Below are 14,181 nucleotides of genomic sequence, written 5' to 3'. Positions count from 1 at the left end.
AGGTTGAGGCAGTTGGCTTAAGGAGGGACATAGGGCATGGACTGAAGAGACTGGCATCCATGATGAAGTGTTATGACTGTTTTAATTAATTACTTATGAAAAGACAATTTGTATGTTTAGACAAGAATTAATGTTTTGTAATGTGATGTATGAAGTTTTAAATTATTTCGCGAAAGTTTTAATTAACTCTGATTTTAGGACTGTGTTTATGAGTAAATCCAACATCAAAGTAGGGTTACCGGGAACGAGGCGTTACGTCGTTGATATATGTTCCCTTAGCGATATATAAGTCAGAATATCGGTTCAGAATATCGATACCGATAATATCAATGATATTGACAGATATTTGCCCGATATTGGAATAATGTTTGACCAATATGTCACCAATATTCCTTATATTAGTGTTTTAAGTCTTAATTATCAACTTTTAGTGTTCAATGTTATTGTTTTAAGTCTTAATCAATTCTTACTTGCTACGATTGTTAGAGCACGTTCGTTTCACAAAATGGAATGGAATTGGAATTTGCATAGGATTTGGAATTCGAAGGAATTGGATTTGGAATCTGAACATTCCAATAGAAATTGAAATGTGAAGGAATTGAAATCCAATTCCATTCTTGATGTGTTCATTTGACAAATGAACTGGAATCGTTTTTTTTTGGCGAGGATAACGACGGAAACACTTTAGTTTTTTTAGATTTTTTGTTTTTTATTTATATTTTGCATTATGATTTTATTTTTTTTTTGAATTTTTTGGGGGTTTTCTATTAAGATAAACAAACCCCTCAAAAATATTCAAAAATAATAATTAAAAAAATCATAACTCAAAATATAATTCGAAAACAAAAAAAAGTAAAAAAACCAAAATGTTTTATTCGTTGTTCTTGTTAAAATTTTTTTTTTCAACGAATCCACTTGAAATTCTCCACATTTTGGAAGGATTTAGAATTCCTTTATTTAAAGGAATTGAATTCCAATTCCTTAACAACCGAACACACCAAAATGGAATTAAGATTCCAATTCCAACTAAATGAGCACGCCATGTCATGGGATTTTAATTCCAATTCCTTTGAATTCTCACGAATTCTGTGAAACGAACGCGCCCTTAGTGTTTTGCAATTTGCAAAAGGTTAATTTGTTAATGGTAGGAGAGTATACTGAATTATTAGTGTTAAATTGCTATATATATGAATTTTACATGATATTAAAATTACCGATATCTCACTGCGATAACCGATATCTCAGATATCGGTCCTTAACCGATATATGATATTTTTCCGCATTAACTGCTTAGCTTTTAAGACAATATACATAATTGAAAAATAAGGATGGACATCAATGTTTTTAAAACCAGACCGGTTTGGCCGGTCCGACCGGGATTCGGTCACCCGACCGGTCCGGTTCGATATAGTTCGCTCGCTTCTCAAAAAACCAGGCGGTCCGAACCGGTTCAACGGTCCAACCGGAGAATCGGCCCTGTTCAACCGGTCAAACCGGTGAACCGGACCGGTTGAACCGGTTTATTATGAATTTTTTATATATATTTACATTTAACCATTTTTTTCATAGTTTTTGAACTCGGCCGGTCCGACCGGTTCGACCGGTTGAACCGGTAACCCGACCGGTTCAGTGTCCGAACCGGTTATGTAAACATTGATGGGCATATTCAGGAGGTTGTTTAGTTTCATATAAAGAATCTAATATTCTTATGTAAGTCATTGTTTAAGAATATGTTTTCTTACATCAAACTGATGTATGGGTACCTCCAGGAGACACTGCTATGCTTAGAACACTAGGAATGGTTGCATGGTTGACAATTTATATGACTGAACCTCTCATCGATGTTCAAGCCAGACTTTAGAGAGATACAATGGGCAACATTAAGAAATTGGTTGGCAATTATGAGAGAAAAAATTAAAAGGTATCGTCACATTAATTGGTAACCTTGTTACTTATTGAATAGATTGCATTTTGGACAAGGAGCTTTTAGGGGCTTCAAACTTTTAAGAAAAAACTCCTATCTAACAAAAAGCCTTGTTTGGTTCAATGGGCTTGAAGCTTTTATATTAGGAGAAAAAACTCTTTTTCTAAACACTACTCCTACTAGCGTTTGAAAAAAAGCTACAAGCTTTTACAATTGAATTTACAATTTTGATACTTAAACTTTCATCAACTTTTGTTAATTTATATAATAGTTACATATTTTACCCTTAGGGTTAGGTTATAATAGGAAATATAGTTTTTGTAGGAAGGATAAGAAGTAATCTTGTCCATTGATTTTGAATATGGAGGGTTGAGATTAGTTTAGGGGGAAATTAAGTGTGAAAAGTGTGAATATAAGGGGAATGACATATAAGAAATAACACATTTGTTGTCTTTCTCTCTCCACATGCAAGGCACATGCCAAATTCCTCCATCATTTTTAAACGTCCATAACTTTTTTTTACTACGTTTTTATTGAAAAACATATTCACAATAATAACGAGGGTCTTTTTATCTTTAGTATGAGTACCATATTGTAATATAAAAATAAAAAAAAATGGTGGGTTTTTTATAAATTGTGTTTTACCAAACTGTGTTTTACAAAATTGTGTTATACAATAGTATTTTTCATTGTGTTTTTTTTCCATTGTGCTATTTACATTGTGTCATACAATTGTGTTTTTATTGTGTTTTTGTCATTGTGTTTTTTTTTCATAGTGTATTTTTCCATTGTGTTTTTTTCATTGTGTTTTTCATTATGTTTTTTCAGACTTTTCTGGCGAGGTGGTGGCGGTGGGTGACGGTGGGCGGTGGAGTGGTGGTGGTTGTAAGAGACGAGTGAAAATGTAATTGGGTTTTATGTAAGTGGGTTTTTGAAATTAATTTAAGTGAGTTTTGAGATTAAAGTAAATGTGTTTTGATATTAAAGTATTAGAATAAAATACCCTCCTTCCTAGCCTTTTAGGAAAATTAAACTTCTTATTTGAACCTAACCCTTTACCCTTATTCAAAACTAACTACCCCATGACTCTTTAAAAGTCCACAACTTTTTCTCACGTTAATATTTTTTAAACACATTACATCATAAAAAAAGAGCATTTTATTCTCTTTAATTTGAGTATGATATTGACATACTTCTTTACCGGTTGTTATTGGCAACAAGTCGAGTCAGACGAGCTCGGGTCATGTGTAAGACCAAATTAGGGTCGGAACGAGTCGATAAAAAAGGGTTAATTTAGTTCGTTCGTGTCGGTACGGTTTTGGGTCGAAAGGGCCAGGTCAGAACATGTTTCAGATTAAAACGGTGTCGGGTCGGAAAGGGTTTCAAATCAAAAGAGGTTGGTTTAAAAAACTATCTATTTGAAATTACTGTATATTTTAGCTTTGTTTCTTGATTTTTGTCACGATTACACGCTTGCTGCCTTTGCACGAAGTACACGTCTACATTCGGGTTATGCGTGCACTAATATCAAGTGAATCACGTATCGACACTCATTATTCGATTGATCTCAGGTTGCACGCGCACTCCGCTGCACCGCGCTGGCACCCAATTATTTTTATTAAAAGCTCCAGGCAAAATACCTAAATATATCTAAAAAGCTCCAGCTACTCTGTCAAACACCTAAATATATCTAAAAAGCTACAGCTACCAGCTAGTTTTGCCAAACATATCTTAACAGTGAGTTTCTTATGCTAAATACAAACTGATAAATAAATATAAAGTGAAGAATATAAGAGTTTTCTTGTTTAATATCTCATAAATGCTTATTTGGTTTTATTAATAATTACTTTTTGGAATAAGGCTTTTGTATGGATGCAAGAATTGTTTTTAGCAATAGACAAAGAGGAGTTTGTTGTGTGTTAAATTGTTAAAAGCTGAATGGATTTCTAACTTTAGTGACCACCTAGACATACATGTAATATAAGTATGCAGCGCATCTTGCATGCAGTCTTGCAGTGCTTTGCAAATATAGCTAGAAAGAAAAAGAGAGAGACCATTATGCGATTACATGGGCATTGTATGCATACGTCTCAACAATAAGTCAATAATTATAAACGTTTATGTGTTACTCACAGTTCTTTATATAAATTTGATATAAATTTGATTGTGTTAACAAGTGTTCCCATATACAAAGAGTTCAAGCGTTAAAAGTATGCAAGGTGCGATTCAGGTTGCAGTGTATTTAATTAGTTTGTTTAAGTGAGTAAAATTTTTACAATTGACGAAGGAATTTTAAAAGCGAAATAAGTCACAAATCAAAAAGAATTCTCTAAGGAGGTTAGGATGAGATTTTTTTTTTCTGTTTCCTTGTGCTCAACGAGATGGCTAAAAAAAAACCTCGGCATATTCAGTTGTTTATGACCTCCTTAATTCAATTTATTAAGTTTTTATTAAACATGTTCAATACGTTAATTTATTTTACAAAATTATAAAGTTTAATGAGTCAACAATCAGACGAGACCATAGTTAAGTTTCCAACCCGTTTAAACTTGTTACCCAAGTAACCCAATCCTCGATACCTATTGTCACTTCTTATGTTAATAAATAGATTCAATTGGTCAACTTAAATTAAACAACAGGTCAATTTAGCTCTATCCAAATTAGACAATAGGCCAAACGAGTAACTGTTATAAAACCTATCAACTTAAAACAGGTCGACTTAGGTCGAGCCCTTCATCTAGTAAAAACCGCATGCAATAAAAGATAAAGGTAGATTGGTCAAGTTACTAATTTAGCCTCCACATATCAACAAAACAAGTGCAAGCACTTTACATCTTGTGTATAAAATCTACTCACTTATCAAACTAAAATTCTAACTTGTTACATGCACTTAACTACAAAACCCTCAAATCTTGCTTGGTAACAAATGGTTAGGTAAAAAGATTTTCAAAACCGGCCCGTGTGAAGGTACGTTTATGGTATCACCGTACTGAACGGGATGAACAATATTAGAACCATCAATGTAGATCACTCCCTCTTTTGTGTACCAATCAATATCCATTGACTCGATAGGTTTTATTAACCCATGCATTAACTTCAAACGGGCTGGTTCGGGTGATATGGGCTCTCTCACCATGTACTGCAGATCTTTAGATAATATGGGCATCAGAAATCCACCAGCCGACAGCATTGCTGCAGTTGATCCAGTTGCAGTTGAGATTCTCAGACCACTGGATCTGCAGTTGACCAGAGGCGGACTTGTTTGACCATCTTTCCTAATTCTTTACAAAGTCAAACATATGCATAAGAAAATGCAGCTTCCAAGACTTAACAGATTTTAGGCTTGTAAACGACAAGGAAGAACACTAACGGAACATGCTCATGTCTGTTTGTTTAACTTTAACCAAACAAAGGATCAATTATGAACAAGTAAATTAACAAGGTTTTCTTGCTCGAGTTAGTTTGTTAAGAAAATGAGTGTGTTTGTGTGTGTTTGTTAATAGTGTAAACAAACCGTTCACGAACATAAACGGAAACAACGAACAAACATAACCAAGCGAACACTAACTAAAAATAAACGTGAAAATCAATCTGTTGGGCCTAAAAAACTAATAAAACTAGTCAATCTGTTGGGCCTAAAAAATTAATAAAACTAGATTTGATTGTAGTGGGTCTAAAAAGTTTAACTGTACATAAACAAACTTAAACAAACGTAAACTAACGAACATAACTGAATGTAAACGAGGACATAAACAAGTGTTCATGAACATAAATGAATAAATGAGGCATGTGCTCATGTTCGTTTGTTTAACTAAATGAACAAAACAATTTGCTTATGTTTGTTCGTTTATTAAATAAACAAAATTCCTGCCGAACAGTTGAAACGGTTCACTGAACGTTCAGTTTGTTCACAGACTTAGATGCATGCAAATGAGCCAAGAGTCATTTTTTTTATATTTTAATATTAATATATGGGTTGGATAAAGTCATTATGTGATAGTTTGATATTATTTTTTAACTATGAGTAGGGCATTACATATTTGTTAAAATTGAAGGGAAGAAAGGTGTTTATGGGTCAACTTAACCTGGCCCAGCCCATTTTGACACGTTGCCCAACCCACCCATCTTGGCAACACAAAAAATTATACAGAGATCTCTGATACCTGAAAGAGAACCTAGTAGCAGAAGCAGGACACGGGTCTGCAATTAAAATGTCATTAAGAGCACATGTTGACACTGGCATCGAATTCACATGAATTGACATTATTGACAGTTCAGAAGCAGTTGTTTGACCCTCCAAGATGTTATTTAGTATCTGCAAGATCCAATAATACTCATAATACTGTGTTTAATCAATCTAATACAACAATTTACTTATTAACAAGCTGATTCAGATTAGGGTTTATCTTAAATGGGTCAAAACAAGAAAGTGGTCCAAAGTGTATCTTTAATGCATAAAGCCTCATATACCATTATATTTAGGCTTGCAAACAAACCGAACGAACACGAACGGAGCATGTACGTTTTCGTTCGTTTAACTCTAACTGAACAAACGAGCGAACACGAACAATTAAATGAACGTGGGTTTTCCTGTTCATGTTTGTGTTCGTTTATGCTAGTTCGTTAATAGTATAAACAAACTTCGTGAATGCAAACGAACGAACATAACTAAGCTAAAACTAGTTGAAACTTAAAAGTAATGTGAAGAACAATGTGCTGGGCCTAAAAAGTTGTTGAAATCAGTTGTAATGGGCCAAAAAATCTAAATGAATATACTAACAAACGTAAATTAACGAACTTAAACAAACGTAAACTAAGAACAAAAATGAACGTATGAACAGGCATAAACGAGTTTAAATGGACGAACGTGTTATGTTGTGGTCTCCGATCCATCTTGGGTCGGGTCCGGTTTAGACGAATAGACAGAATTAGGAGATTAAGCTGTTTGAGTTTTGGCCAAGCCCAAAAGCTCTAATCAGGCCCAGTTTAGTTAAAGGGTTAAACCCTAATTCTCTAGTCTATATATTCTCTCCTGTACTTGTAAGTTTGTATCACTCAATAATAAGAAAACCCTAGTTATCGACAGTGGACGTAGGTCATACACCGTGACCGAACCACTTAAATCCTTGTGTCTCTTTCGTTTATTCTTTTGGTTTTACTATTGTATTCGTGTTTGTGTGTGACTCCGAACCTAACAATTGGCATCAGAGCCTGGTTCTCGATTATACACACAGTTCCGCCGCCGCTGCTCCGCTGCCGCTGCTCCGCTGCCGCTGCTACAGTACCGCCGCCGCTACAGTACCGCCGCCGCTGCTACAGTTCCGCCGCCGCTGATTAGGGTTCCGCAGCTGCTGGTTCGTTTTTTCTGATCAGTTTCCAGTCCTTTTATTCCTTGGGTAGTTTGGTTGTTTGCTGTAATCAAAACTCAGTTTGGATAATGGCTGAGGACGGAAAGATCAAGATTGAGAAGTTTGATGGTCAGGATTTTGGATGGTGGAAAATGCAAATTGAGGATTTGCTATGTCAGAAAGACTTAATGGAAGCACTAGAAGAGAGGAAACCGGAAAGTATGAAAGATGATGAGTGGAAGGTACTTGACAGAAAAGCCATAGCTGTTATTAGACTCTCACTAGCTAAGAATGTGGCATTCAATATTGTAAATGAAACTACCACGTATGGTCTTATGAAAGCCTTGTCAAATATGTATGAAAAGCCTTCTGCATCAAACAAGGTATTTCTGATTAGACAGCTAGTTAACACCAGAATGAAGGAAGGGGCATCTGTTACCTCTCATGTTAATGACTTCAACACTATTATTTCTCGTTTGTCTTCTGTTGATATCAAGTTTGATGATGAAGTTCAAGCGTTACTCTTGTTATCCTCGTTACCCGAAAGTTGGTCAGGGACTGTTACTGCAGTTAGTAGTTCTTCTGGGAATACTAAGCTTACTTTTGAAGGAGTCCGGGATTTGATTTTAGGGGAGGACATAAGAAGAAGGAATTCTGGTGAGACATCTAGTTCTATATTGAGCACCGAAGGGAGAGGTAGGAGAAGAGAGAAAGGTAATGGCAGGGGTAGGTCAAAGTCTAGAAGAAGAAGTCAGTCAAAGCCTAGAAAAGACATTGAGTGTTGGAATTGCAAAGAAATGGGGCATTTCAGAAACCAATGCCCTAACCCCTCAATTTCAAAAGAAAAGAAAGAATCTAAGAAGGAAGTTAATCTGGCCACCGGTTCAGATGATTCAGAAGGTTCAGAAGAGACTCTTATCTGCTGTGTTGAAGAATCAACAGATTCATGGATTATGGATTCTGGTGCATCTTTTCATGCCACTTATAGCACGAAGAAGATGAAGAATCTCCGAACAGGTAATTTTGGTAAAGTTCGTTTGGCTAATAATCATGCTGTTGATATCACGGGGATGGGGGATATTGAACTAAAAACTTCATTGGGCACCTCATGGACTCTAAAGGATGTTCGGGTCGTTCCTAGCCTTAGAAGAAAGCTAATTTCTGTTGGGCAGTTAGATGACCAAGGATATGATGTTATGTTTGGTGGGGGTCAATGGAAAGTTGTGAAAGGGAATCTTGTGATCGCCAGAGGTAAAAAGAAGGGCACTTTATACATGGTTGAAATTCCAGCTGATGGGGTAAATGCAGTGACCAGTGGACCGAGTCAGTCTAGTTTGTGGCACCAACGACTCGGCCACATGAGTGAAAAAGGGATGAAAATGCTCGTTGCTAGAGGAAAAATTCCAGAACTGAAGAAGGTTGAATCTGAATTTTGTGAACCATGTGTTTTCGGTAAAAAGAAGAAAGTATCTTTTGTGAAGACCGGAAAACAACCGAAAGCTCAGAAATTGGAGCTTATTCACTCTGATGTCTATGGACCAACTTCAGTCTCTTCTTTGGGAGGATCGCACTATTATGTCACCTTCATTGATGATTCGACACGCAAGGTATGGGTTTACTTTCTTAAAAATAAATCTGATGTTTTTGATACTTTTAAGAAATGAAAAACTGCTGTTGAATTGGAAACTGATTTGAAGGTGAAATGCTTGAAGTCGGATAACGGTGGTGAATACGTTAGCAAAGAATTCCGTGATTATTGTGAAGAGTACGGTATTCGGATGATTTTTACAGTCCCTGGCACTCCTCAACAAAATGGAGTGGCAGAACGAATGAACAGGACGTTAAATGAAAGGGCAAGAAGTATGAGACTTAATGCCGGGCTTCCAAAGACGTTCTGGGCAGATGCAGTTAACACTGCAGCTTATTTAATTAACCGGGGATTGTCAGTACCGCTGGGTTTCAAGACACCAGAAGAAGAGTGGAAAGGTAAAGCTGCAGATTTTAAGCATTTGAAAGTCTTTGGGTGTAGCGCTTATGATCTAGTGAAAAATGACAAGCTTGATGCTAAAGCTAAAAAATATGTTTTCATTGGATATGGGTCAAACGAAATGGGCTACAGGCTTTGGGATTTAGAAAGCAGAAAAGTAGTCAGAAGCAAGCATGCAACTTTTAATGAGGCTGAGTTATACAAAGATAGAAACACTTCAAAATCAAGGGTTCAGAAAGAGCAGGTTGAATATGAAATTGATGCTCAGAAAAAGACAGTTGAGTCAGCTACCGAACCCGAGACAGAAACTGAAGAAACCACAGTTCCTGAATTTGAAGATGATGATATTGGTGGAAATGAAGAGTCAGAGGGAGTCTCTGACAGTGGGAGTTCAGAGTCTGAGGATGAACAGTCTCCACAAGAACCTGACCCGCCTCAGCACTAGGTTAGGAGGTCCACCAGAGTTTCTAAACAGCCGGTACGTTACAAACCTTCAGTTAATTATCTCCTTTTAACTGAAAATGATGAGCCAGAGAGTTATTATGAAGCACTTAAGTTGAAAGATTCGCTCCAGTGGGAGCATGCTATGAAGGAGGAGATGAACTCTTTGAGTAAAAACCAGACATGGGTTTTAACCAAGTTTCCACTAGATAAAAGAGTTCTACAGAATAAATGGGTCTATAGAGTCAAGGAAGAACATGATGGGTCTAAACGATACAAAGCTCGTTTAGTGGTCAAGGGTTTCCAGCAAAAGAAGGGAATTGATTATAATGAAATATTCTCTCCAGTTGTGAAGATGACCACCATCAGATTGATCTTAAGTATTGTTGCTGCAGAAAATTTACATCTAGAGCAATTAGATGTTAAGACAGCATTTTTACATGGTGATCTTGACGAGGAGATCTATATGGCACAACCTGAGGGATTTCAGGTTGCCGGGAAAGAAAAATGGGTCTGCAAATTGAAGAAAAGCTTGTATGGTCTGAAGCAGGCACCTAGGCAATGGTACCTAAAGTTTGATGATTTTATGGTGAGAACTGGGTACAAGAAATGCGAGGCCGACCATTGCTGCTACTTAAAGAAGTTTAAAGGCTCATATATCATTCTACTTCTTTATGTAGATGATATGTTAATTGCAGGATCTGATATGAAGGAGATTCGCAAGTTGAAGAAACAGTTGTCTGATGAATTTGAGATGAAAGATCTTGGTCCAGCCAAACAGATTTTGGGGATGAGTATATCCAGAAAGAAAGATGGCTCCATAACACTATCCCAAGAGAAATACATAGGGAAAGTGTTAGAAAGATTCAGGATGAATGATGAGAAGACTAAACCGAGAAACACACCTTTGGGAAGTCATTTCAAACTTACCAAAGACCAGTCTCCCAGAACAGAGGAAGAAAGAACAGAGATGGCTAAAGTTCCGTATGCATCTGCTGTTGGCAGTCTCATGTACGCCATGGTTTGTACACGGCCAGACATTGCTCATGCTGTCGGGGTAGTTAGTCGTTTTATGTCGGATCCGGGAAAGGAACATTGGGAAGCGGTGAAATGGTTACTCAGATACTTAAAGGGTACTTCCAGTTTGGGGTTATGTTTTAAGGGGAAGGATACAATTCTCAGGGGTTATTCAGATGCTGATCTGGGTGGATGTAAGAAGACGTTTAAAAGCACTACTGGTTATGTTTTCACAGTTGGGGGAACAGCAGTATGTTGGATGTCCAGACTTCAGAAAAGTGTTGCTTTATCAACCACTGAGGCAGAATATATGGCAGCAGCCGAAGCAAGTAAAGAATTGGTATGGTTGAGAACTTTTCTTGAAGAGTTGGGAAAGAAACAGGCAGAGTTCTTCTTATATTGTGACAATGAGAGTGCAGTGAAACTTGCGAAGAATCCAGTCTATCATTCGAAGACTAAGCACATCGGGAGGAGATATCACTTTGTCAGAGATTTGATCAGTGATGGTGTTTTCAGTTTGAAAAATATGTCAGGTGCTAAGAATCCAGCAGATATGTTCACCAAACCGGTGATACTGGATAAGCTGAAGCTGTGCAGAGCTTCAGCAGGCCTTCAGGAAAAATGTTGAGAAGGCGAAGGGTAACTAGGAGGTGCAAAACCAGATGGGTTTTATTTTATATGTACAAGGCAATGCAGGTGAAGACATTTTACGTCTCCAAATGGGAGCAGGTTGAAATGTTTGACGCATCCAAGTGGTGGTTTAGAGAAGATGTCTCGAAGCCCAATTGGGAGATTGTTATGTTGTGGTCTCCGATCCATCTTGGGTCGGGTCCGGTTTAGACGAATAGACAGAATTAGGAGATTAAGCTGTTTGAGTTTTGGCCAAGCCCAAAAGCTCTAATCAGGCCCAGTTTAGTTAAAGGGTTAAACCCTAATTGTCTAGTCTATATATTCTCTCCTGTACTTGTAAGTTTGTATCACTCAATAATAAGAAAACCCTAGTTATCGACAGTGGACGTAGGTCATACACCGTGACCGAACCACTTAAATCCTTGTGTCTCTTTCGTTTATTCTTTCGGTTTTACTATTGTATTCGTGTTTGTGTGTGACTCCGAACCTAACAGAACGTTCACGAACATAAATGAACAAACAAGACATGTGTTCGTGTTCGTTCGTTTAACTGAAAGAACAAAAAAAAATTCGTGTTCGTTCATTTATTAAATAATAAACATAAACGAACTTCCCACTGAACAGTTCATTTAATGTTTGGTTTGTTTACAGGCCTACATTTGATCAAAAAATAGAAAAAAAATACTGAAATAATATATAACTTTTGTAATCATATGTACCTGTTCAAAGTTTTTAACAGTCGCTGCACAAAGATAACCTGTGCTTCTGGTAGCATCAAACTCGTTACTCGCCTCTTGCACCTAACAAAATTACACGGGTCACAGATTTCATAACACAATCATCAGAACATGATTATATGAAAGCGCAAATCAAGAGTATCAACATAAACTATTGAATCGAAATCCTAAAGCTTCAAGAACAAGTTAACAACCTCTTGTGGTTGAGTGGGGTCAGAGTTAACTCCTATTAACGGGATTGAATCATCCAAAAAATGACTCGCACGCAAAAGTGTCCCGTCGCCGCCAACAGTAACAACAAGATCCACATTCTGAACCGGCCGAGACAGATTATTATAAAAAGTAGCATTCCAGTCAATGGGCTTTCTTTGTAAAATACTTGTACAGAATTCTATGGCGTCTTTATGAACTTTGCGCCTGTTATCCAGATACTGTAATACCTTCAGTGTTTAAAAAAAGAAAAAAATTATATATTTAGGAAAAGGTAAATACCAAAAAAAACCCAACATATTTTCTGTTTTTTTCTCGTAAAAGTCCTTCAACAATCCTTTGCACATAAAAAAAACCAACATACTTTCTGTGTTTTTCCTGTAAACATAAAAAATCAATAAACTCTCTGTGTTTTTCCCGTAAACATAAAAAATTAACAAACTTTCTGTTTTGATCATAAAGTTCCTTAGCATGTTAAATTTGGAAAAAAAAGAAAAGAAAAAAACTCTTAATTTGATTGGATAAAATAATGAAAACATTATTCCACAAATTACATTATAATAAAGCTAAAAATCATCTGTTTATTATTTTTAAGGAAGTGAGCCCGGGTCGAGCTCAAGCTTGAAAATATGACTCGTGAGCCAAGCTCGAGCCTTAGAAAAATAACTTGAAACTAGATGAGCTCAACGTCTCGCAAGTCGATACGAGCTGAGCTCTAGCCTAGTCAAGTTAGGGTTCGGCTCGTTTACACCTGAATAATAAGTAAAAATCACAACTTTCAAATTTAACATGTGAAGGGACTTTAAAGTGCAATATTATACTAAAGTACTTTTACGGGAAAAACAGAAAGTATTTTGGTTTATTTATGGTATTTTCCCTTTAGGAAATTTATGGAAAGATTGCATTTTTTGTAGAAATATAAAGAGAGAAAACAGTTAACAAAATGCACCCTTCAATTCAGTGTTTTGACATAGTAAAAGATTTCAGATAATACCAGCTGAATATTTAAAAACTAACCCTAAAGTGCAATATATACTTCAACCGTGTAATACACGGGTTTCTAAAACGATCAAAACAACAAAACAAAACTGGCTGATTTTCACATGGGCATTTCATCAAACACCTTATCTGCACTACACCCAGATGAATCATATTACCAAAAACACAAGGTGGGCAATACTGAAACTGGGTTAAGATTGTGAGCTTAAACATTCTTGCAGTGAAGATCATAAAATCAAGAAAAACAATGGTGGGTACCTTAGGGTTTCTAGAGCGAGATACACCGTTTGATTGATGAAACGAGTAGGTGTCCAACGGCTTTAGAAGCAGCAATAGACGCCTTCTTGCCATTGCTGATTAGGTCTCTATTGGCGGGAACAAACGACCAACGGCAATGAGTGTATTGTAGGCAAGATCCAACTGTTGATATACGTATCAAACGGTGGTTGGGTTTAGCCCAATTTCACCTATTTTTATCTGAATAATAATAATAATAATAAGTGAATATATATAGGGCGAAGATAACGTACAAATAGAAACACGGCGAAGCGTACGAACTAAAACAAAATTGAAGACGGTGACATTTTTGTAAATAAGTGAAACTCATTTTGTAGTGTAATTTAATTACTCTATATAATTTACAAATAGAGTTATTATAGTTTACAAATAGAATAATTTTATTACTATATTTATAAACTATATAGAGTAATTTTATTACTCTACTTGTTTCAGCTAAAGTAATTATTTTATTACTAGAGTAATTATTGAATCTTCTTCTTCTTTCTCATATTATCTGCTTCAAAAACACTCATGTAACTACAAATCGACTGGCAAATCACACACTTTCTTGTTTCAATATGTCATAAAAAGCTTCAAATCGGCGAAATT

The 14,181-nt window shown here is 36.3% G+C and overlaps 1 protein-coding gene across 1 annotated transcript; it reads right to left on the bottom strand.

Moving 5' to 3' along the window:
* Positions 1–4,667: 4,667 nt before the first annotated feature.
* LOC143542650 (NADH kinase-like) lies at positions 4,668–13,724 on the bottom strand. Its single transcript, XM_077035192.1, has 5 exons — positions 13,552–13,724; positions 12,279–12,524; positions 12,067–12,147; positions 6,088–6,239; positions 4,668–5,205 (listed from the first exon to the last, which is right to left on the bottom strand). Exons 1-5 carry the CDS (start codon positions 13,642–13,644, stop codon positions 4,830–4,832), a joined length of 948 nt encoding a protein of 315 aa, XP_076891307.1. The 5' UTR covers positions 13,645–13,724; the 3' UTR covers positions 4,668–4,829.
* Between the last annotated feature and the right edge of the window lie 457 nt (positions 13,725–14,181).

Source organism: Bidens hawaiensis, unplaced genomic scaffold (assembly GCF_021521415.1).
Source record: "Bidens hawaiensis isolate Kalapana, Puna unplaced genomic scaffold, B.hawaiensis_p1.1 tig00012953_1, whole genome shotgun sequence".
Classification (NCBI taxonomy): Eukaryota; Viridiplantae; Streptophyta; class Magnoliopsida; order Asterales; family Asteraceae; genus Bidens; species Bidens hawaiensis.
The sequence above is the reverse complement of the archived record's forward strand: the minus strand, read 5'-3'. Positions and strand labels throughout refer to the sequence as shown.